Source organism: Phocoena phocoena, chromosome 16 (assembly GCF_963924675.1).
Source record: "Phocoena phocoena chromosome 16, mPhoPho1.1, whole genome shotgun sequence".
Taxonomy (NCBI): Eukaryota; Metazoa; Chordata; class Mammalia; order Artiodactyla; family Phocoenidae; genus Phocoena; species Phocoena phocoena.
In genome coordinates, this window is record NC_089234.1 from 79507594 (window position 1) to 79531773 (window position 24180).

At 41.4% G+C, this 24180-nt stretch overlaps 1 protein-coding gene across 1 annotated transcript in view; it reads left to right on the forward strand.

Annotated features, from left to right (window-relative positions):
- PCNX2 (pecanex 2) overlaps positions 1-24180 on the forward strand; it is a 274609-nt gene that overhangs the window by 72098 nt on the left and 178331 nt on the right. Inside the window, exons 13-15 of the mRNA XM_065894194.1 lie at positions 4940-5111; positions 10300-10410; positions 11659-11750. Coding sequence (XP_065750266.1) covers positions 4940-5111; positions 10300-10410; positions 11659-11750 — 375 coding nt within the window. The remainder of the gene's footprint in view (positions 1-4939; positions 5112-10299; positions 10411-11658; positions 11751-24180) is intronic.

Here is a 24180-nt window from a genome sequence, read left to right on the forward strand (position 1 = left end):
CTCACTTCACTTCGTATGATAATCTCTTAAGTCCATCCGTGTTGCTGCAAATGGCATTATTTCATTCTTTTCTATGGTTGAGTAATATTCCACTGTATATATATGCCACCAAGTGTGGGTCATAGAATACTTGCTGGCTAGGGTTTTACTGGGGTTCAGCTTCCTTAGGGCAGTGGGCGCCCATCCCCAGATCTCCTTCGTTTGCTCCACACACAAGGGGAACTGAAGCGTATAGTTAAAAATTTTCAGTATACATCCAGAAAAAATGAAAACTTTAATTAGAAAAGATACACGCACCCCAGTGTTCATAGCGGTACTATTATAATAGCCAAGACATGGAAGCAGCCCAAGTACCCATCAACAGATGATTAGATAAAGAAGAGGTGGTGTATATAAACAATGGAATAATACTCAGCAAAAAAAGAAAGAATGAAGTATTGCCATTTGCAGCAACTTGGATGGGCCTAGAGAATATTATGCTTAGTGAAATAAGTCAGACAGAGAAAGACAAATACTGTATGATATCACTTATGTGCGGAATGTAAAAAATAATACAAATGAATCTATAGAAAAATCGGAAACAGACTCACAGACAGAAAGCAAACTTACGGTTACCAAAAGGGAGAGAGGGGGAAGGATAAATTAGGAGTATGGGATTAACAGATACAAACTACTGTACATACAATAGATAAGCCACAAAGATTTACTGTATAGCCCAGGGAACTATATTGAATATCTTGCAATAACCTATAATGGAATATAATCTGCATAAAAAAAACCAAAACAAATCACTATGCTGTATATCTGAAACTAACACAATATTGTAAATCAACTATACTTCAAGTAAAAAAATGTGACTCTAAAAAAAAAAATGTGACTCTAAATATAAACAGGTGAATTGCTAAAGCAAACAGCAAATCCTTATTAGAGTGAAGAGTTCCACGCAGGTAGACATAGTGTCTCAGAGGGGCTGGACAGAGCAGCCGGCAGTTACTTTTCCACACCCTCTCCTGGTAGGAGCCCTCTTCCACCTTCCAGGAGAAGCTATTACGAACGATTTCCTCCCCCACTCTCTCTTTACTTCACACGAGTAACATTCACGTCATGTGTCTAAAGAATGAGGATTGCGAATGAACTTGATCCGAGTGAGGTTGAGCGTTGGGCCTAGAAGGATCCAGTGGCAAATGCAATCAGCATCTGGGTCAGTTTGGCGAGCCAGTGGGTAGTAGCCAAGTCCTGCCTTGGCTACACTGCAAAGCCTGGGACACATTTCTTCCTCTTTGTGCCTCGGTTTACTCTTGGCAAAATGAGAGTAATGGTAGGACTTCTTCGAGTGGAATATTTAAAGTAGGTAGAAGAGTGCCTGAGGCACAGGAAAGCAGGATAAATGTTAGCCTTTGCTGTCTTACATCAGCTTGTCAAAACCAGCTGAGCTCTGAGTGCGGCCAGACAGGAACTTGTGCAGACTCGGCAGGTGTGAGGCAGCTCTTGTCTGCCCTCTGGGCTGAGAAGCAGGGAGTTCGGATCTGCACGAAGCCTGGAGCTGGCACGGGTAACGGCAGAGATGGGATGGGGCTGGCATGTCCTGGTTGCTGACGGCCTCGGTTCAGTGCCCCTGGGTTCAGACACCCCATCTTCCTTAGAACAAAACCCTTTTATCGCTCTGTCTCCCTATCTATCCATCTATATCTATCTACCTATCTACCTATCTATCTATCATCTGTCTATCAATCTATCTATCTATCCATCCATCCATCCATCTATCTACTTATCTATCAGCAGCAAGTTTGAAGCATCTGAGTAGCCCACTGTCTTGGTAAGAGGACAATTAGAATGGCCTGGTCCCCTAGCCACAAGCACCACTGCTCTCCGGGTGGGGGGGACCTGTAGGTTTGGATAGATTCTCTCACCTTACCCTTTCCTTGCCCTGCGACCAGAGCACCGCCTGTGAAATTGTATATGTAGGTGGGGTTAATGGGAGACCCAAATGCATGTGTAGACCAGCTTTTGTAAAACAGCCTGCAAGATGCCCCAGAGCAGAAATCAGCAGTGCTTCCCCAGGGCATTTGAAGGTGAAAAAACAGGTGGGAAACACTTGGACAAGTTTGAAAAGATTGTGATCAGACTTCACCTGGAGGAGCGAGTGGAATTTTTCTATTGAAAAAAAAAAAAGAATCCTTGGGAGGTTTTATGATTGAATCCTACGTGAAAGAAGGAACTGGAGAAGAGGGAAATTTTGTTAGTGGGTGTTCTTAGGAATCAAGACAAATAAAAGTGACTCACATGCCATGTATTAGCGATATGCTTAGAATGGTTTGGGGACCCCAAAGATAGCATGACGGTGAGGGCAGCCTGTTTCTAAGGGAGCCTTAAGGTTTATCTCAGAAATTACAAATAAAAAGGAAGCATTCCCATGCCCAATAAATAAAGTTTGACTTGGACGATCCAAGATGATATCTTAAATTTGTTCAAAGCCACAGACTTTCAATTCCTGGAAAAAGTTATTTTTAACCTTTTGGTAACAGAAAGAACGAGGGCAAGTGGGAAGTAGCTACTTAATTATATTTCTGAAATGGTATCAGTTTGAGGAAAGATCTCATATGCTTGTGTATTTGTATACTAAGTGGCTGTCTATACCAAGCAATTTGCTTTGCTATTCACTTGATAAGAAATGCATTAAGATTTCACTTATGCTTTAGTTTCCATTTTTTTTTAAATGCAGAGGAAGTAGCCCCTTACCCATTAATCTATGACCTAGTTGGATTCAAAAGGAAATTTCATAAGAGTACAAAATATTCCTTTAAGACTGAGTCTGGACTCAGGGCCAAACATAGCCAGCCCCCATGGGCAGCCTGTGTTTTCCTTCCTATTAAAAGATGGTCTCAGAATAAGACTATTTCTATTATAGAAGCAGTGGCAATTTAAATTGCATTTCTAAATATGTTCAAGTCAGTGACTTTAAAAATTCATATCCAAACTTGTATCACTTTCTTTTTTTTGACTTATTTCCTAGTCTTTTTATTTTATATTTTTAACATCTTTTTTTTTTTTTTGCGGTACGCGGGCCTCTCACTGTTGTTGCCTCTCCCGTTACGGAGCACAGGCTCCAGACGCGCAGGCTCAGCGGCCATGGCTCACGGGCCCAGCCGCTCCGCGGCATGTGGGATCTTCCCGGACCGGGGCACGAACCCGTGTCCCCTGCATCGGCAGGCGGACTCTCAACCACTGCGCCACCAGGGAAACCCTAACGTCTTTATTAGAGTATAATTGCTTTACAATGGGGTGTTAGTTTCTGCTTTATAACAAAGTGAATCAGCTATACGTATACATATATCCCCGTATCTCCTCCCTCTTGCGTCTCCATCCCACCCTCCCTATCCCACCCCTCTAGGTGGTCACAAAGCAACGAGCTGATCTCCCTGTGCTATGCGGCCGCTTCCCACTAGCTATCTGTTTTACACTTGGTAGTGTATATATGTCCATGCCTCTCTCTTCGTCCTAGCTTACTCTTCCCACTCCCCGTGTCCTCAAGTCCATTCTCTACATCTGTGTCTTTATTCCTGTCCTGCCCTTGGGTTCTTCAGAACCCTTTTTCTTTTTTTTTAGATTCCATATATATATATGTGTTAGCACATGGTATTTGATTTTCTCTTTCTGACTTACTTCACTTTGTATGACAGACTCTGGGTCTATCCACCTCACTACAAATAACTCAATTTCATTTCTTTTTTGGGCACAGTAATATTCCATTCTGTATGTGTGCCACATCTTCTTTATCCATTCATCTCTTGATGGACACTTAGGTTGCTTCCATGTCCTGGCTATTGTAAATAGAGCTGCAATGGGCATTGTGGCACATGACTCTTTCTGAATTATGGTTTTTGCAGGATATATGCCCAGTAGTGGGATTGCTGGGTCGTTTGGTAGTTCTATTTTTAGTTTTTTAAGGAACCTCCATACTGTTCTCCATAGTGGCTGTACCAATTCACATTCCCACCAACAGTGCAAGAGTGTTCCCTTTTCTCCACACTCTCTCCAGTATTTATTGTTTGTAGATTTTTTGATGATGGCCAGTCTGACTGGTGTGAGGTGATCAAACTTGTATCACTTTCATCTTGACTTTTTATACTCAAAGTAGTTCATGAATTGCAAATAATATTCTCTCCCTAATTCATTTTTGTTGGTTTTTTGAACCTTATGGGCTGTGCATTGATTTGTGAGATGTAAATTAATTCTTCATTGACTTTTGCCCTGGAAAGTTGATGTTATAGCTTTTCCTTAATTTTTCTATCCATTCCGGAAGAAGAATAAAACAATGTGTCTCCTCGCCTCTTAAGAATATTTTGAAGGTTAAGATGAAATCAGTTAAGTTTTTGGTCCTCCTCAGAGGACAATGCAGATAAATAGCAAATGTTTAAAACTTGATTATTCCACTGTGCTACACTGAGACATTTTGTGCAGTCTCTGCAGGTATAATTTGGCACCTGTATTGTCTTGTTTTCTAAGACATAAGGAAATTGAAGCCTACAACTTGTAATTCTATTTCTTGTTAATAATGGAGCTGAACTTAGAGCCTGCAGAGCAAATAGCGGTTTAAATTAGTCTGGCACTTGAAATGAACAACACAAATGGAAGTTTCACTGTGGGGGAAGCATTGAATTCGATCTAGATTTTATCCAAGGCTGGTAATTACATTTTCAGGTAAATCTTGCTGAGTCTGAGAGACGTAACATTCTTTTTGATATTCTTCTTTGACAGAGTAAACATCAGGGTATTTTTGTTTTCCCCCGTGGTGTTCTGTGTGTATGAATTACGGTGGGGGAGGGGTGAATTGTTATATGGTGTAAGTTGTATAATATGGTATAAATGATTGACTATGAGGCTTTTGTTATTTAATCAGAATTAAAGGTACCATTCAGAAATTGTGTTTGTTTTCTAGGGACACAACCAAATCATAACATATAGCAGACCAATCTATTTTTGTGTGCTATGTGGTCTTATCTTGCTGCTTGATGCTGGGGCCAAAGCCAGGTACCCTCCCACTTACATTGTGTATGGCCTGAAGCTCTTCTCTCCAGGGTCTCTCCAGTCGGCTAGGGACTTCTTAATAGGTGAGTGAGTTCATTTGGGGGTTGTGGGGAAGAATATAGAGGTGGGAGGGTATTTCTCCCCGTTATTTTTTGAATCCCTCGTTGGATAAATTTTCTTACTTTATTATTGGATCAGGAGATGTGCATTTTTTCTCTTGGCTTGCACACTTTCAGAAGACGGCCTGGGAGGCAGAGCCCCAAGCATCCAACAAGGGACTTATTCTAAAGGAAGTTGATATCCATGAGCAGGGAGCCGCAGCATCGCAATATCTGAAGACTGGTGGCTGAGGTGCCTGACGTGTGGCGTCAGTGGGGCTCCCCAGGGTGGAGGCGATTTTGCCATTAGGGTGGCAGCCACAGCCCCATCTGCACGGCACAGATGCTCTGGTAACATGTGAGTGGACATGGTTCTCAGTCCAGATGGAGTCCTGGATGTGCCGTCACCCAGCCTTCCATTGGTGCACTTTACTTGCCTTAAGGTCTAGGCGGTGTTTGATGTAAAACGCTCCATGTACACAAGTGACCTTCATAATACAATGGTGTAGAGCCCCAGCTTCGGAGCCAGATGGCTGGCTGTTTGAATTCCATCTCTGCTTCTTTACTAGTTGTGTGACCTTGAGCAAAATTCAACTGTGATTACGGGGACAAAAATAGTACACACCACGGAGATTGTTGCAGATTTTAGATGAGTTGGTATATTTAAACACATAGAAACGTGCCTTTAACCAGGTATTAGCTATCATCATCTTTATTATGCGAAGAGGCTGCCCCACTGTGGGCCCGCAGCTCCGAAGACTTGACTGACAAAGCTCTGAGAATTCTTGTGATGACATCCAGAGGTTTCCACACCTGCTGACTTGTGATTACCTGATCCCATTGACCGGATGAGTTGATAAAGGACAGTTACCAAAGACACCACCCCCTAGATCTGCTACTTGCCAGCCAGAAATTTTCCTCAAGAGGAGGTTGTCAAAGCCATCATTTGGACCAGCACAAGAGAGAAACAGGAACTGAGTACGTGTGAGGTTGTCTACCATCACGTGTCTGAAGATACTCTTGTGCCTGTCTTGCGGAGGAAGTGGTTCTCCTCTGGCTGGTGCTGGGGCATGTGGAATAGCGGCTGGAGTTGTGCCTTATGGGTGATAATCTCTGTTCCCCACCACCACTCTCGGTTTCTGCTCAGACCGCCAACGTACCACAGTGGAGAGAGGAAGCGGAGGGGCAAGGGAGACAGGGAGATCTGGTGTCTGCTGCCTTATTCTGCTCCCAGGGAGGAAGGGGTTGAATGCGAACCAAGGGTAGGAGATGAGTCCAGTGGCCACTGAGCAGGCGGGAAGGATGGAGGAGCCCTTTGTCCTATGTAATCCAAGAAGAGAACATCAGATAACAGAACAATACAGGGAGGAGAAAGCACAGTGACAAGAGACAAGGAATCTGGGGGATAAAATTGGCACAAGAAGAAAGACAAGGTCAGTGGTGGGACTAGTTGCTTTTGTAGGCTGAGGGGTGAATTAAGGAAATAGAAACACTCAGGGTGATATTCTTACATAATTTATTTTCCTTTTATGATCTTTCATATATGTTCAGAATATCACTTCTCTTTCATTATAAGGGAAAAAAATTTTTTTTTTTCCTCCAGGAGGAAAGTGAAGGGCCTTCTTAGTCAGTGCTCATGTCCTTTGCTGACCTCTGGGCTGAAATTTTTATTATTTTCCATTTGGGTAACTTCAGCAAAAACCTATGAGCGAGACTGGCTTTGTAATCATCCTTTGGATGAGAAAGCCGAGAGGTCTTCAGCTCTTAGAACCGTATTTCAAGAGGAGCGGTAGCAAAGCTAGAGTGTGCCCTGAGGAATGTGGCCTCATGGGCTACACTGGGTCTGCACATGGGGCGAGGGAATGGGGGCGTCCAGCCTAGAGGAGAAATGCTTGAGTCCTAGAGGCACATGTGATGGCTGTAGGTGGTTCAAAGGCTGCCAGGCCAAAGTGGGAGGGATTTTGTTCTCTGTTGTTCTCTGTTGGTGTAGCTGTAGTAACTAAGTCCCAGTGGCTGGTGGGTGGATTTCGGCTCACTGGAAGACTGGTGTTGTGGTTTGGTGTAGAGCTGTCCAATAGGGCCGTGGGTTGCCTAGTGATGGGAGAAGTTCCCTGACGTGGGAAGAGCTCAGGCAAGATGAGACAGCCATCACTTGTAGAAGGGTTCCATGCCCTGTATGGGCTCTTTATCAGATGTGATGGGTCCTTTTTCAGATGTGAGAGTTTGATGTTTTATTTTAGTCTTTAGGACCATAATCCCTTACCTACACTAATGCAGCTTCAAGGACGTAACCCTTGGAGATGGTGGAGGTTTTGTAACCAGCGACTGAGATGGATCCACCGTCATCTGCCCTCCGAGACTCACATTTCCATGTCTTGTGTAAAGACTTGTCTCTTGGCCCCAGGAATCCGTGTCAGCAGTGTGCGAATACAGAGATATGGCATGTAGGAGACACACAACGCATACAGTCATACCAAGTTCAGAGTCTTGGTTTTACTTCCGTGTTATTTTAATTCTGCTTACCTCCCCCAAGCCCCAACCTGCAGTTACAGTAATGAATATTACTCTTCACATAACGGAAGAAAGAAGCAAGTTCCAATGTTTTTATTTATGCACTGTGCTTGGAAAGAAGTGGAACTGTACCAGAAGTTTCTGCACTTATGGTAATTATTAGGAAACATGAGGAGTAGGGAAGATGTGAGAGAAAATTACAGACCCTCTCAGCAGTATGCTTAGAAAAAAAGTCTTTGTTCACAGGGAAAGTTGCCAACAACCACAGGGACTTTTTGATTTTTTACTTATGGGAAAAAGGACAAAATCATTTCGGCAACTTCAAGCGGAGTTTTCTAGCCGTCCTCCTGATGCTTCTTCATTCACGTGCGTTGCACCCTGACATTCACGTGGCCTCCGCCTTCTTCTGATTCCACCTGCGCAGCTCTGACTCTAAAGACGAGAGGTTTCCTCTGTACTTCATCCTGGGGGAGACCTAGACCCTGGGCTCCCCGTCAACAGCTGTCCGTCCTGCGCTGTGTCGTCTAGCTCCTACTCCGCAGGCACAGCCAGAGGATCTTCAGTTAGGACTTCCTCGTGGCTCGTACCATTTTATTTTCCCCCAGCATCATTCATCGTGTTCCAGTGCTTTGCACTTTATTAGTTTGGGTTTTATAGCCTAATGTATTTCTTATAGAGAATACTTCTTTACCCACGTTTTGCTGGTATTTGTCTACCATTATTCCGTTATTTCACGCCCATACTTCTCTCTGTAGTTCTTCGTTTTTGGTAGTTTTCATTGCACACAACACTTGAGAATGTGGACTAATGCCCGTGACGAATGCAGCGTACCATCTAATCTTCATTGCTGGGTTTTGAGTCCCAAACTTAAGAAGAGAACTAGTCAGTTTGCTTAAAATCATGTGAATTAAAATGTTCATGCTCAAAACGGTATGTCCTGCTCTTAAGCGTCTGTCTATTTCTTATATCTTTCCTTTCCTATAAAAACTGAAAAAAGAAATTGTCATGTAGTTATGACTAGCAGATCCGTATTTGTGTCTTGTTGCTGACTTTGGTTTTTTTTTTTAGTTTTATTGAAGTACAGTTGATTTCCAATGTTAATTTCTTCTGTACAGCAGAGTGACTCAGTTATACATATATATATATCAGTATATTCTTTTTCTGTTCTTTTCCATGATGGTTTATCACGGGATATTGAGTACAGTTCCCTGTGCTCTACAGTAGGACCTTGTTGTTTATCCGTCCTATATGTAATAGTTTGCATCTGCTAATCCCAAACTCCCATTCCTTCCCCCGACCCCCCCTTGTTATTGCCGGCTTTGATTGAGAAACGTATTACTCACAGATGCTTTGGGTTTTCACCATATAGTTAAAATCTTGCCACAGACAACATTACAACAAAATCACCATGTGTGTCAAAATATGGCTCCAATCCCAAACAAAGGCCCGTTTATCATAGCCATGTTCATTACATAAAATTTTATTTCCACACATTGTTGGAACAGTTTCTTGGTATTGTTGTAGTTGGGTTTGCCCCATTTTACTGTAGTGGGGTTAACCCACGATTAGCCAGAGAATGGCACACATAAATACTCTCATCCCTGCAATTCCACTGTGGAAAGTTTGCGTTTCCAGTTTTTCAGAAATAGCTGAAACGCGGTCCCCATCCTCCCTACCTGCCCTTTTCACTGCAGTTTATACATGGGGTTTGGACATAGTTCCATGTTTAGGTGTCTTAGATTTCAAATCAACTTTCCTTAGTTTTATTAGGGTTTACCAGTATCAAACTTCATTGACTTTCCACCCAATAAACTGAGACAGAAAGGTAGACAGATGTACTGTGGCACCACTAATGGGAGTTTCTGTGTTTCTCTGAAACCCAGCTCAAATAGGATCGAGAAAGAGAATGATGGGGAAATTGCTGTAAAATGCAGCTCGACGATGCGTTATTTCCCTGAACAAATGATCTCTGTGAAACACTGAATTATAACGTATGGATGCTTCATCCAATTGCATTGTTACGGTTTGGGAAGCTGCCAGTTTTCCTCTCGTCAGGCAGGGTCCCTTTCACCTCCCAGGTGACGTGCGCCACCTGAGAAGCAGGCCCTTCAGTGTCGCACCATCATGGCTGTGGGATTTCTTAGTTCATCACCACTCTCCCTTGCTGCTCTGTGGGTCTGAGGTTCTGACTGAAACCTGAGTCTCCACCGGGTATTTAGAACAGAACACACACAGCAACTCAAGCCCTGGAGGTGATAGAAGCACAGAGCAAGGAGCCTTGCAGGAAGAGACCCTCTAACAACTGTGCTTGGGTTTTGCATGATCATGTAATTTCCTGGTCCTCTTTTCCCATCTCATTTCCCCTAAGTCCAAGTCTGTCATTGCGAGCTGAAGGCGGATCTACTCTCCGCCCACCATCCCCATGTGTCTGCTCAGTCCCAGGCCCGCCTCTTCCTCAAAAGCAGCGCCTTTATTATTTCCACGGGCCTGTGCGGCTCAACCTCCAACCTGCTCCAGTGGGTAGGGGAGAAGAGGCCGTATCGCCTCCAGGACCTGGGTGGGGTGGGCTGGGCTGAAAGGGGGGGGGGGAGGTGGGACTGCAGCGGGAACCTCGGCCACCTTTCCCGCACGCTTACCATCAATTTTGTCTGTTCACTTCCAGTATTTCTATATTGCTTCCCTGCAATCTCCCTCCTTGGGCTCTTCCCGCAGATCAACACTTTCTGCATCTATCTTTTGGAGCAAATTGACATGCTGTTTTTTGGAGGTTCTGGTAAGTCTTGTTCATTCTGTTCGTCCTGTAAAAAAGTCTGAAGTTCAGATAAGGGCTAAGTAGCCTCAGGCGTGAAATGAGGTCTGGACAGTTAGGTTGTCCTGAGCCTTTGTAGGACTTCAGCTCTGGTCCGTCAGGTTGATGGTGGGCCCTTCTAGATTCCTTCATCCAAATTGAAAGTGGTCCACCCAGCTTGACACAAGCGGAAAACAGGGAAGCATAGAATTCCATGAGCTTTGCACTAGGTTTAAGGCTCTTCTAAGTGTTCTTTGGAAAAGCCGTATGTGTGACTGTGTGTGAATGTGGGTGAGTGGAGGTGAGTGTGTGCGCCGTGTGTGCATTTGAGCATGTACACGTCTGAGTTAGTCTGGGAGCGTGTGCGTGAGACATTGTGAGTGTGTGTGGTGTGCGGGCCTGTACAGACAGGCGACCTGTGTCCTTTCATTTGGTGTGTACTTTAGATTCCAAACAAGGTGGATGAAGCTTCATCTAATGCTTACTTGGAGACTTTAATCAGATTGCTTACCTTTAAAGTTTACTCTTCTCTAAATGGAGACTAACGTGCTGATCTCATAGTGTTGCTGTAAGGATTCCATGAAGTCTGTACATAAAGCACAAGACCATAGAGGGCAATTAATTACTGCTGCCACCTCCTTGTACACACACAGACACACACTCACACACACAGGAGTGCTTTCTTGTTCTTTTTATCTATCTATCTATCTGTCTATCATCCATCTCCCTCTGTCCTTATCTCTGTCTCCAGCTCCATCCCCATCTCCGTCTCCATCCCCATCTCTATCTCCATCCCCATCTCCATCCCCGTCTCCAGCTCCATCTCTCTCCTTTCTTCTGTTGAAATGGCCATCCCTGAGCTTTCCGGGGCCAGCAGCTTCCAACTGTAAGCGACAAGGTCTCCCCACCTCCGCACTGCCTGGTTCACACAGCCTTCCAAGAATGCTATCAAAAGTTCTTTCTATCTGTGGTCCTCCTGAGTTGTTAGGTAACGGTCAGTGTCTTTCTTGTACTAAGAGTCGCTCAGGGCTTTTTGACTGCCCCGTAGATTGATTATTTTGCCCCTTTCACAGGCATTTTGCATTTGAAAGCTACAAACTTCATTTCTTCTTTTTTTTTTTTTTAATTTTTACTGGAGTATAGTTGATTTACGTACAAACTTCATATCTTACAACATTTACTGACCGTGAGGCTTGCCAGTCTAGAAGGGAACTCTTGACGTTTGTGTTCCAGCTGTTTCGGGGATGCTGTCGGCCGTTTACAGCGTGGCCCGGAGTGCGTCCGCCGCAGCTCTGCTGCATGTGTTCTGCTTCAGCGCCGTGAAGGTAGGTATGAGGCCCAGGGCCGCCTTCTCACATCCACTGAATTCACGGTATTTTAAGTAAACAAATGTCTCTTCCAATTTCAAGAGAAATGGGATCTGGGCACATTCGCAATAACAGGGCCTGGCGGATGAAGCCTCGGTGGTTTAGAAGATGCATTAAGATACCCAATTTGCCACGGAGCACAAAGCCCACCTGGTCTGACCCCCTGCCCTCTCCAGGTGTCTGCCTGGCTTGGTCAGTTACTAACACTGGGCGGGGCTTCTGCTTAACATGGTAAAGGGATACAGTTGCATCAAGCTTTATGGACAGAGAACGGGAATGGCTATGACAGTAACAAATTTTAGAATCCAGGAACCAGATGGACCACAGATTTATCCAGATGGAGAAAGTTAAAACCCAGGCTGGCAGCAAGGGAAACCTACGATGATGAAAAAACAAGGTAAGCTTTAACTTTAGGAAAACAGCAAGAGGTATCAGAAAAGCAAATGGTACATGCGTAGCTCAGCTGTGAATATTTTGTATCTATGGCGATCTAAATAAGAGTTATAACTGTAATGGCAGAATGGGGGAGGTGAGTGTGTGTGTGTGTGTGTATGTGTGTGTGTGCATGCGTGTGCCCCTCTTGGGGAGGTCTTTTTTTTTTTTAACATCTTTATTGGAGTGTAATTGCTTTACAATGTTGTGTTAGTTTCTGCTGTATAACAAAGTGAATCAGCCATATGTATACGTATAGCCCCATATCCCCTCCCTCTTGCGTCTCCCTGCCACCCTCCCTATCCCACCCCTCTAGGTGGTCACAAAGCACCAGCTGATCTCCTGTGCTATGCCGCTGCTTCCCACTAGCTATCTGTTTTACATTTGGTAGTGTATATATGTCCATGCCTCTCTCTCACTTCGTCCCAGCTTACCCTTCCCCCTCCCCATGTCCTCAAGTCCATTCTCTACATCTGTGTCTTTATTCCTGTCCTTCCTCTTGGGGAGGTCTTTTTTTTTTTTTTTAAGGTTTTTAAAATAACATTTATTTCTTAAAAGTTAACATGTGCATAATAGGAAACCAAAGAACACAAGAAGCAAAAAACAAAGTCGTCCATCATCACAAGTCTTGGGGAGGTCTTAATCTTGTCTTCCACATTAGAAAGTCAGCAAATAATATCTGAAGTTGAAAAAAAATCAAGAAATAACAAAACAAGCATGTTATCTGGAAGTATGGAAGTAAATAGACGATGAAACAGGTGAAAGTCCCTGCCTTTGGGAAGCAGGAGTTGGAGCAAGGAGATGGATGGTGTGGGCAGGGGACCACTGCTGTTCATCTAGGCATGTAGAACTGCAGAAGGGCTATGAAGTCTGAAATCAATAGCACATATAACGTGTTAAGGGGCATCTTCAATCAGTAAAAAAGTAATTAATTTATAGTATACATATTTCTTGACTTTATGGACACCCTGCCTTTAATGTGTTACACCACAAGTACCTCTTTGATAAAATAAAAATTAAATGTAAAACAGTAAATAATATATGTTCCAAAGGGTTTTAAATATATATTATATGACATTTATTAATTAACTTTTTAAAAGGTTAGCTTAAAATCATATTAAACTCATCAGTGTCAGTGGCAGAAAGATAATTGTTTATTCCCCTTTGTGGAAGAGAGGAATTCAATAACATTATCTTCTGATGTATCACATTTGAATTTCTCTGGGGTAATCAATGGCATAATTCCCTCCCTCACTCCTTCCATCCTTTTCATGTGGCTATTCTTTTTTTACATTAAAAAAAAAAGAGAGGGGAAGGATCTTTTTTCTAGTACACAATGGTAATGTACATGCTTGTGGTGGCTCTGTTTGTTACCACATTTATACTGTCATGTAGAACAACAGTTATATAATTAAGCAGTGTTCCTGGGTTCTTTCTTTTGAACTACATTCCTTTATTCTGTCACAAGACCCCAGGGATTTCATTCAGGAAAACTCCTTAGGTGTTTTCTGAAAACCTCTTTCCACTGCCCTTTGTTAAAGGGCACATGACTGCCTATAAAATTCGGGGGCACAAACTTTTCCCTTACAGGACCCTTTTATAATTTGCTCTGTTGTGTTCCAGTCTCTTTTTGTTTATATATTTATTTTTTATTAATTGTTTGAAAGTCTGGTTCATTGAGATATATACTTTGTATGCTGCAAAATTCAAGTTTTTAATATATATAATTTGGTAAGTTTTGATACATGTATAGAGTCATGGAACCAATGCCACAATCAAGTTATAGAATATTACCAACTCAAAGGTCCTATTGTACCCCTTTGTGGTCTGTCTCTTCTCCCTATGTCAACCTTTGACCACAACTCATATGATTTTTATGTTTATAACTTTAAAAAATCAACTTTATACAATAAAATGCACTAGTTTTAAATGTACAATTAGATGAGTTTTGATGAATGTGTCACCATCATAGTCATGATGTAGAACAATTCTACCACCACCAAATTTTTCTTCATCCCCCTCCCCAGGTGCAGGTTCCTGCAGCCACTGATCTGCTCTCTGTCATTGTAGTTCGCTTTTTCTAGAACTTCACATAAATGGAATTACGCAATATGTAGCTTTTGAAGTACTTCTTTCAATTAGTGCAATGCTTCTGAGATCCAACAATGTGTCAGTAGTTTTTTTTTTTTAAATTTTTATTGCTGAGTAGCGTTTCTGTGGTTATTTCCAGTTACTGAAAATTATGAATTTTATATATATATATATATATATATATATATATATATATATGCATATAACTTCATAATAAACTGCCAAACTGTTGTCCAAGGTGTCAGTACTGGTTTGCATCCCCCTATAATCTCTGAGATTTCCAAGTGTTCCATATTCTTTCTAGCACTTAATGTTGTCAGTTTTTAAAAGTAGTAGCCATACCAGCGTGTGCTAGTATCTAACTGTGGTTTTAGTTCGTATTTCTCTAATAACGATTATTGTCGAGTCTGTTTTCATATGCTCGCTTGCCATTTGTGAAAGATCATTGGTGAAAAATCTGTTAAAATCTTTTACTCATTTTAAAATTGCATCGTATGCTCTTATTATTAAGATAGGAGTTTTTTACATATTCTGGATATAAGTTCTCGATCAAATATATATTGCTCATATATTTTTTTCCAGTTCGTGGCTTGTACTTCCATTTCATTAACATTATTTTTCAAAGAACAGAAGTTTTAAATTATAGTGAAGTTAAATTTATAAGTTATTTATTTTATGGTTTGTACTTTTTATGTTCTATCTAAAAATATTTACCTAATGCAAGGTTACAAATATTTTTTTCCTAAAAGTTTTGTAGCTGTAGCTCTTACATTTAGATCTATGATCCGTTTTGAGTTAACTCGTGTGTATGAGATGAGGTAAAGATTGAGATTCACTAGCACAGTTGTTGAAAAGTCTAACCTTTCCCCATTGAATTACCTTGGAAACATTGTAAAAGATCGGTTACTGGCTACTGGTTTATGGTCCAGCAGGTAAGGAGTTTGGGAATTATTATACCATCCTAAGAATAAGTGAAAAGCTGAACAAACTGAAAAAAACAGAAAGGTCTTCTTAGATCCATCAGAGGAGAGAGGCAGCAGGGCAAATTCCTGCTTCCAAAACTGGAGAGACAGACAGGTGAATACAGAGGAACAGGAACCCAGGAGCAGAAACCTCTATGGGAACCAGTACCAGGGGTAGGAAAACCTGAACAGTGATTGACAAATTGCTGGAGGCTCAGTGTAGACAAGTCTGAGGGTTAATAACTCCAGGTGAATCCAGTCATCAGGGAGCCCCACACTTTTGTGAGTTTCACCCCCACTAGCTCAGCCAGGTTGTCAACAGTGAATATTGGAGGAAAACCCCTTCCTGCCTTCCGCAGGTAGAGGGGAGAGTAACCATTTTGAAATATACCAGAGCATTCTTTTCTTCTTAACTAAGCCTGCCTCAAGATTCTACTGGAGCCTAAACTATTGGGATTTTTTTCAGAACCTAACTTACCTGGAGGAGGGGAAATACCAAAGTCCAGTTTGGCTACAGCCTTCCATGTGAGGGAAGGGAAATACCCAACTCCAGCCTAGTCCTTTCAAGCCATTCTGTTCCACCTAAGGTGAGGGTGGGACTCAGAAGCACTTGTGAAGTTCACAGTCCAGAGACACAGGGTCACCAAAAGACAGAGAACTAATCCCAGGACTGTAGAATACCTCTCCCCTCACACGTTAATACCGCATGACTAAAGGTCTGTTTACCATAGTTCCTTTTACCTGTTACGTCATGTCTGGCTACCAAGGAAAAAATTACAAGGCATACTAAAAAGCAAAAAACACAGTTTGAAGAGAAATAACAAGCATCAGAACCAGACCTAGATATGGCAGGATGTTGGAATTATCAGACTGGGAATTCAAAACAGCTATGATTAGCATGCTAAGGGCTCTAATGGATAAAGTGTCCAGCAGGCAAGAGCAGATGAGCAATGCAAGTAGAGAGGTCGAAATTCCAAGAAAGAATCGAGAAGAAATGCTGGCAATCAAAAACACTCTAACAGAAATGAAGAGTGCCCTCGAAGGGCTTATAAGTAGGCTGTACACGGCTGAGGAAAGAATTTCTGAGCTTAAGGATAGGTCGATAGAAACTTCCAAAATGGAAAATCAGAGAGAAAAACGACTGAAAACCCCCCCAGAATATCCAAGAACTGTGGGACAACTATAAAATGTATAACGTGTAATGGGAATACCAGAGGAGAAGAAAGAATGGTATAGAATATGACTGAGAATTTCCCCAAATTAGTATCAGACACCAAATCACATATCCAGGAATCTCAGAGAACACCAAGCATGATAAATGCCAAAAAACTACACCCATGCATATTATGTTCCAATTGCTAAAAATCAAAGATAAAGAAAAAAATCTTGAAAGATACCAGAGAATAAGAACACCTTGCCTATAGAGGAGGAAGGTAAGAATTGCATCTGACTTCTCCTCAGGAGCTGCTATAGACTGAACTGTGTCTCCCCAAAATTCCTGTTGAAAACCCTAACCTCCAATGTGATGATATTTGGAGATGGGGCCTTTGGGAAATAGGTTTAGATGAGGTCATAAGGGTGGGGTCCTCATGATGGGATTAGTGCCCTTATAAGAAGAGAAGAGACACCAGAAGTCTCTCTGCCATGTGAAGACACAGAGGAAATGCAGCCGTCTGCAAGCCAGGGAACCTTCACTAGCACCTGGCCATGCTGGCAACATAATCTCTGACTTGCAGCCTTCAGAACTGTGCAAAATAAATGTCTGTTGTTTAAGCTGCCCGGTCTATTTATTGTACTTTTTTATGGCAACCTGAACTGAGTAAGACAGAAACAATGCAAGCAAGACAAGAGTGGAATAAAATAAATTGTTGAAAGTAACACACACACACACACACACACACACACACACACACACACATCTAGAATTCTGTACCTTGCAAAATTATCTTTCAAAAGTGAAAGATAAATGTAGACTTTCTTGGACAAATAAAAATTGAGGAATTTTCTTGTGACTAGACCTGCCTGGGGAGAAAATATTTGCAAAAGACATATCTGATAAAGTACTGTTATCCAAAAAATATACAAAAAACTTTAAAAACTCAACAATAAGAAGAACTTAATTAAAAGTGGACAAAAACCTGAATAGGCACCTCATCAATGAAGATGTGCAGATGGCAAATAGGCATATGAAAATATGCTCAACATCATATGCCATTAGGGAACTGCAAGTTAAAATGACAATAAGATACTAATACACACCTATTAGAATGGCCAAAGTTAAGAACCCTGACAACGACAAATGCTGACAGGCATGTGGAGCAACAGGAGCTCTCACTTATTGCTGGTGGGGATGCAAAATGATACAGCCATTTTGGAAAACAGTTTGGCAGTTTCTTACAAAGTAAACATACTCTTACCATACAATCCAGCAGTTGTGCTCCTTGACCCTCTTTGAAAACTTAGGTTCACACAAAAACCTGCACACAAATGTTTATAGCGGCTTTATTTAATAATTGCCAAAAACTTGAGAACAATCAAGATGTCCTATAGCAGGTGAACAGATAAATAAAACTGTGGGGCATTCAGACAGTGGAATACTATTCAACATGCCCCACTCAGACACACATCCCCCAATAAGGTATCACGCCATGAAAAGACTTGGAGGAATCTCAAATGCATATTTCTAACTTAAAGAAGCTAATATAAAAAGGCTACATATTGTAAGATTCCAGCTATATGACATTCTAGAAAAGACAAAACTTTCTGCATCTACTGAGAAGATCATACCGATCTTTTTTTAGTCTGTTGACAGGGTGAATTACATTGGTTCACTTTTAAGTGTTGAATCAATGTTGCATTTGAAAGATGAACCCCAGTTGGTCATGATGTATTATTTTTTTATAGATTGCTCAATTTTATTTACTAATATTTTGTTGAGGAATACTGTGTCTATGATGGTGAGGTTTCTAGTTCTCTGGTTTCCTTTTCTAGTAATGCTTTGTCTTATTTTGTTATAAGGTAATGGGCTCATAAAATGTGTTGGAAGGCATTTCCTTCTAAATTCTAAAAGAGTTTGTATAGAATCGGTATTATATATTTTATAAGTGTTTGATAGAATTCATAAGTGAAGCCATCTGGGCCTGGAATTTTCTTCAGGGGAAGGTTTTAAACTATGAATTCAATAAATATCAAGTTATTCAGATTATCTAATATTGAAATAGTTATTTCCTTCATGGAATTTGTCTATTTTCTCTACATTTTCTAATTATTGGCATATATATTATACTTTCAAGGTCCATAGTGTTTGTAGTGATGTCTCCTCTTTCATTGCTAACATTGGTAATTTGTACCCTCTCTTTTTTTTCGTGATCAGTTTGGCTAGGGGCTTATTAATCTTTTTGAACTTTTTATATAATAAGATTTGAGTTTATTGTTTTTATTTTTTATTTCCATTGATTTCTGCTCTTTATTATTTCCTTCTTCTTGCTCACTTTCGTTATAATTAGTTCTTTTTGTCCTGATTTTTTTAAGAAGGAACATACATTATTTTACACTCTCATTAAACAATCAATTATCTTATAAAGGCATTAAAAATATAAGGAGAGACGTATCTGTTTTATTTACCTCGCCATTAATGTACATTGCTTTGTGTAGATCCATCTTTCCATTTGGTATCATACTCCTGTCTGAAGAACTTCCTTTGACAAAACTTGTCGTGCAGGTCTACTGGTAGTGAATTCTTGCAGCTTTTGCCTGAAAAATTCCTCATTTTTGCCTTCATTTTTGAAGGTATGTTCACTGGTGTAGAATTCTGGGTTGACAGCTTTGTTTTTTCCCTTTCAATACTGTAGATATGTTGGCACATTTTCCTGGATTGTATAATTTCTGATCAAGATCTGCTGTTATTCTAATATTTGTTCCTCTGTCAGTAATGTACTTTTTTCTTTGGCTACCTTCCAGATTTTCTCTTCATCTTTTGTTTTCAGCAATCTGAAAGTGATGTGACTAAGTGTATGGTGTTTATTTTTATTTTACTTAAGGTCCTCTGAGCTGTCTTTGAACTTTTTCCAGTTGATATTTCCAAATCCTCAGCCATTATCTCTTCAAATATGTGTTCTGCCTTGTCCTGTTTTTCTTTTCTACTTGGGCGTTCAATTATATGCATATGTTAGACTGTTTTAATAGTGTTCCATGTCTTTCAGATACTATGTTCTTTTTTTTTTTTTGCGGTACGCGGGCCTCTCACCGCTGTGGCCTCTCCCGTTGTGGAGCACAGGCTCCGGACACACAGGCTCAGCGGCCATGGCTCACGGGCCCAGCCGCTCCGCAGCATGTGGGATCTTCCCGGACCGGGGCACGAACCCGTGTCCCCTGCATCGGCAGGCAGACTCTCAACCACTGTGCCACCAGGGAAGCCCTCTTCCTCTTATTTTTTGATTAATGATGTTATTGATTTTGTTTACATGGTCTGTTTTAAATTTTTTTATAATCTTTTTTTGTATGTTTGCCGTTCACGTCTCTCATTCCTGTTTTCATGGTCTGCTTCTCTTTATATTGTTCCTTCGTGTTCTCGTATGGTATCTAGAGTTTCTTATTTCAACAAGAAGAAGAACAGAAACAACAACAAATATTAGTTGGGAAATTATGATGTACCAGGAACCTTCCATTTCATAACAACCTACTGAAACTGAATAGTGGGTCACAGCTGCCCCCAAACACACAGGTCTCATCATACCCTATCATCTCTTCTACCCGACCCATGATTACCTGTGTTTATATCACCTGTCTGCTCAGGTGGACATTTGATTTGTGACCCCTGTGACCTTGACTTCTGGGAGTCAAGCAGAAATTGAGCTGACTTCTGTATGAAAAATTTAAGGCTCCCTGACCAAATCTTTCTAGAGGTACCTCAGGTTTAAAATACAGGAAGAGAAGAAAGTGAAACAAAGAATGTTTCAGTAACATACCACCAGTTCAGATATATCTTTCCCCTGGAAAAATATGTTATTCATGGACTTTTAGGTCGTTCTATCAGGAATCTTCATCCCAGGGGTACGAATGAGATACCTGGGACAGTGCTTGTCTTTACTTCGTCCTCTTTGCTCCTACATCCCGACCCTTGAACTGACCGGATAAAACCTGTTGCCTCCAATACAGCCGAGGGGTCCAAACGCTGCCATCCACAGATGTCTGAGTCCAGGCATGATGTTGTCTGCCAACCCCCCGGCCTGCCTTAACTCCATCCCTTCCACCTCTGATTTAGTTGATGTCAGCAGGGATTTAGTGAGATCCTGTCCTGCTTACTTCCTCAATACACTTCTCTCTCTCTCTGAAATAGAGAGTGGGAATTTCATTCTTGTATCCGATGTCAAAATCTTCTTTCAGACTAGTCTCATCTGTAAGATAAGATCCAGCGTAAATTCCTCAAAGCCTATGGCTTATGCACAAGTACTTTCTCTAGTTCCCAGTATAGATTGATGCTTTTTTCTTTTTGAATATTTATTGGACATTTAATGGGAGGAGGAAAGCTAGTTCCCTGTGTTCTTTTTCTTTTTAAATTTTTATTGGAGTATAGTTGATTTACAATGTTGTGTTAGTTTCTGCTGTACAGCAAAGTGAATCAGTTATACATGTACATATATCCACTCTTTTTAAGATGCTTTTCCCATATAGATCATTACAGAGTACTTAGAAGAATTCCCTGTGCTCTACAGTAGGTCCTTATTTGTTATCTGTTTTATATATAGTAAGTGTTCCCTGTGTTCTTCATGCCATTTTGACCAGGACCCAATACTTTATCCTTCTTTGCAACCTTGAGCAGCAAATGGTATCTGATGGAAATATTCTTTTCTTTGGTTGATAGAAATGGGAACATGCAAGCTGTCTGTAACTGAAGCAGGAGCTGAACAGTTCATATTCACTGCAACATGTATTTCTTTGTTTAGAAAGGACTTTGCCAGGGACTCCCCTGGTGGCACAGTGGTTAAGAATCCACCTGCCAATGCAGGGGACATAGGTTTGAGCCCTGCTCCGGGAAGATCCCACATGCTGCGGAGCAACTAAGCCCGTGCGCCACAACTACTGAGCCCGCGTGCCGCAACTGCTGAAGCCTGCGCACCTAGAGCCCGTGCTCCACAACAAGAGAAGCCACCGCAATGAGAAGCCCGTGCACCGCAATGAAGAGTAGCCCCTGCTCGCTGCAACTAGAGAAAACCCGTGCGCAGCAATGAACACCCAACGCAGCCAAAATAAATGAATAAATTAATTTAAAAAAGAAATGACTTTGCCAGGTACTATAGTGATATGAGAGGAGAAACAGTCAGTTCTTTCTCAGGAGTTTAACATTCATCAAAGCTGATGACATGCTGTGGATGATCAGAAAAGAGAAAACCCATCAGAGGAGGTGGTTGTTTAGCGCAGCCTTCAAACGTTTTGCAGTTGGGCCGAGAACCTTGCCATAGGCTATGCAGTCAAGCATGTGAAACAGTTTCATCAGAGTTAGGAATGAATGATCATGGCAGATGGAGGAGATGGTAAGGATATTAACCTACTGATGGTGAAGGATAGGGATGACTGGATATGTCAGCAGGATATATCAAAGTTACGGACAATCTTGCATGCAAGGCTAAAAGTGTATGTTTTTTGGTCCATTGGGTATGATGTGCATCACAAGAATACTGGTTGCCTGAAAGGAACTATAGCAAAAAGAGGTCATCAGCTCTAAGGTTGTTGAATGCCATAGAGCAGCTGATGGCCTCCGCTGTGATGGAAACAAGGTGTTAAAAAGTTCCCAGTTGACGTCTCAAGTCACTCCATGAGTGGTCAGACCAAAAACGTTACTTCCGGATTCTCCGTCTGCTGTCTCACCGCTAAATCATAACTGTTTACTCTAAATCTTTGATTTATGATGAACCTTTGTCTCATGCTTCATGCTTTTGAGCAGGTAAGCCTCATTTGATAGTAAAAAATAATTCATTGGTAATAGAATGATGGTTGAATCTATAGAAGACAGAATATTCTTCCGTACTCAGATGCTTTCCACAAAAGAACAACTCATGGGACTTCTTAGATTAATTCCTAAAGGAGAAGGTGTATGCCCTGAAAAACCCATTTCGTATGACAAGTGGTTTTTTTTTTTTTGCCATGCTGTGCGACTTGCGGGATCTTAGTTCCCCCACCAGGGATCGAACCCGGGGCACCCCCCGCAGTGAAAGCACCAAGTCCTAGCCACTGGACCGCCAGGGAATTCCGTTGACAAGTGTTGAAGGCTCATTATCAAAAGTAATGTACACTCCTGGGATTGTTAAATGACTTTTTCTTGCAGAATTCTTAGAGGGTTTTGGAAGCTGTTGAAGAATCTGGTATTCAAGAAGAAGTTTTTTGGGTTTTTACCTAGCTGTGGAACAGATACTGTATTTCCCTCACCTCCCCAAGTCCGACTCCCTCCTCATAGCAGACGTTGCTAATTGATCACAGCATTTTTTCTCACTGAGGTCAGCAGGGCTCCGCGGTGCCCAGGCAGTAGTACAGGCAGCCAGTACCAACTGATCAGAGCTGGTCCAAGAGATAAGATCTATTTACTGTCCTGGGCTGAGACTTCTACTTCTGTTTTTCTTTCTGTTTATGGCCTGCCATCGGCGTAAGTCACTGTTGGATCAAAGTTAATAGATTCCACTCTGAAAGCACGCTGCCGACTCTGTGATGGGACTGAACACTTCAGAGGCTCTGGGGTTTACTTATGTGTTGAAACAGGCTTTTTACCAGGTGAAACGGGGGTACTTTGAAAGATATTTTTAATCTCAAAGAGGTAATGACTTCCTTGCTCAGCACAGAACAAGCATCACTTGTGGTAAAATAGTTGGATCTGTTGTTAGAGAATCTTAATGTTCTATCTATATTTTGAAACACCTTTTAGTTAAAAATAGAGCAGTGTGCATTTCTCCCTTCTCATTTGCAAGTCCTGAGTTTTCTAAAGGTCTCAGATAGACTCTCCACTTTAAAAAACAGCGTCTATTAAATGCTGTGCATTGCATGAATGTGTTTAACAAATTGGCAAGGGCATCCTTAGGAAAAAAGAGAAGCTCACCCACCTTCAACTTAACATATTTATCCAGAGCTGTGGCTCCACTTCTCGTTTAATGACGCTTTTGTTTATGACTTTTATGCTTACACTTTTCGCTCCTAGAATTGACTTTTTTTCCCCTTTTATCTCTGCTGTGCCGTGATGGATTGATGGGCCCTTGTGAACAATTGCAGCGTGTCAGCTGCCTTCCCAGAGATGCGTTCCTCTATCTGGGTCTTGATATGTATTTACATCCTTGATTTTTATTATTCTCACTTGATAGAAGCAGATTGAGGGACTGGCGTTTAATTTTGCTCTCTGGAATATTAATTCGGGGAAGAAATTTTATTCCTCTCTTAATTTCATATTCTTTTTGACTCATCCAAGATGGTAGCAAGTCACATGTAAACGGACTCCCTCATTGACTTAACTACTTAACTACTACATCACTGTCAAGTGATGTACAGAAACAACCAGAATATTTGCTCCCTAGAGAAATGGCTCAGTAGTTAATTAGCTGGGCTTTCTATATGTCTGGATAAACCATGATTTCTATTGCTTATTATCCCTTATAAAGAGATTCTATTTTATTGATGGCAAGGGCATCTGGAGGTTGAGGTAAATTACTATAATTTAATGTTTCCCAAGCATCGTTAACAACTGCTGTGGGAGAGTTTTCCCCATATTCTTCTAGGTACTACAGGGTTGCAGCTAAAACAGTGGCATTTCCCATGCATTCAGGTCTTAAAATCTAATATAAATACCAAACAAACTCATAGTTCTAGAATAGTTTTAGTTCTGAAATAGACCTTACATATCCCCTGTCCCAAACCCTTCATTT